We start from the raw sequence: 1,018 nt of genomic DNA on the forward strand, positions 1-1,018 counted from the left end.
CCGTTTCGTTGACGGAATTCGTCAAAGCCACTGTATCCAATGAGCAACTCGCCTCGTGTCTCAAATGGTTCGAGGATAAGCCAACGCTGTTCCATTTAATGGATCGCAAAACTGGTAAAGTACGCTACACTTTTCAATCGGAAGCTTTCTTCTATCTACACATTATCAATCAGTATGAGGAAGACAACCACGTAGTGATCGACATATGCTGCTATAAGGATCCGGAAATGATCAATTGCATGTACTTAGAGTCCATTGTGAATATGCAATCGAATCCGAACTATGCGTCACATTTTCGTGGACGCCCATTGCGGTTTGTGCTGCCCTTGGGCGCTGAGAATGCCGATGTGACGGTGTTCAAAGAGCGGCCAACCAATCAGCGGCGTGTGGCGAAATCTTTCTCGCTTTCGGGCATAAGTACGCGCCTGCAGCCGCCACCGAAGATGAAGCACTCCGAGTCGAATTACGAGGATGTAACAAAAATGGCTCTGAAAAAACTGGAGGAAGAGGAGATGCTAGAGTACAGCGTTGGTGCTGACGAAAGAGAGCAGGCGAAAGAGAGAGTCGACGGTGAAACAATGATCAATTTAGTCACATTAGAGTATAGCACGGCAGAGGCGTATCAGCTGAGTAATCGAAGCATACTTGTGCGACCAGAGTTGCTTTGCGATTGGGGTTGCGAGACACCGCGTTTCCACTACGACAAGTTTTTGGGTAGGTTTAATGGTTTTGTGCCTGTGTGGGTTTCATAGCTTATTTGAATTGATATTTTAGGTAAAAAATACCGCTACTTTTATGCAATTAGTTCAGATGTGGATGCTGAAAATCCAGGAACTGTAAGTATTTCATTTCATAGTTTCCGTGTCTACATTTAGAGCTTACATACACTTGTATGTACTTTTATATTTCCCTATCTGCGCACAGCTCGTCAAAGTCGATGTGGAAACGAAAACCATAGAAAAGTGGTGTGAACCGAATTGTTACCCCAGCGAGCCGGTATTTGTGGCCGCGCCAAATG

General features: G+C 45.2%; 1 protein-coding gene across 1 annotated transcript; it reads left to right on the forward strand.

Moving 5' to 3' along the window:
* Nucleotides 1-5: 5 nt before the first annotated feature.
* Nucleotides 6-1,014, forward strand: LOC108357840 (carotenoid isomerooxygenase-like; the record flags this gene model as incomplete). The annotated part of the gene is made up of 3 exons (XM_017608912.1): nt 6-714; nt 775-836; nt 925-1,014. Coding segments are annotated over 3 exons (861 nt in total), but the record flags the coding sequence as incomplete, so codon positions are not given.
* Between the last annotated feature and the right edge of the window lie 4 nt (nt 1,015-1,018).

The sequence above is a fragment of the Rhagoletis zephyria genome, unplaced genomic scaffold (assembly GCF_001687245.7).
Source record: "Rhagoletis zephyria isolate East Lansing unplaced genomic scaffold, Rhagoletis_zephyria_1.1 Rzeph_scaffold_85531, whole genome shotgun sequence".
Classification (NCBI taxonomy): Eukaryota; Metazoa; Arthropoda; class Insecta; order Diptera; family Tephritidae; genus Rhagoletis; species Rhagoletis zephyria.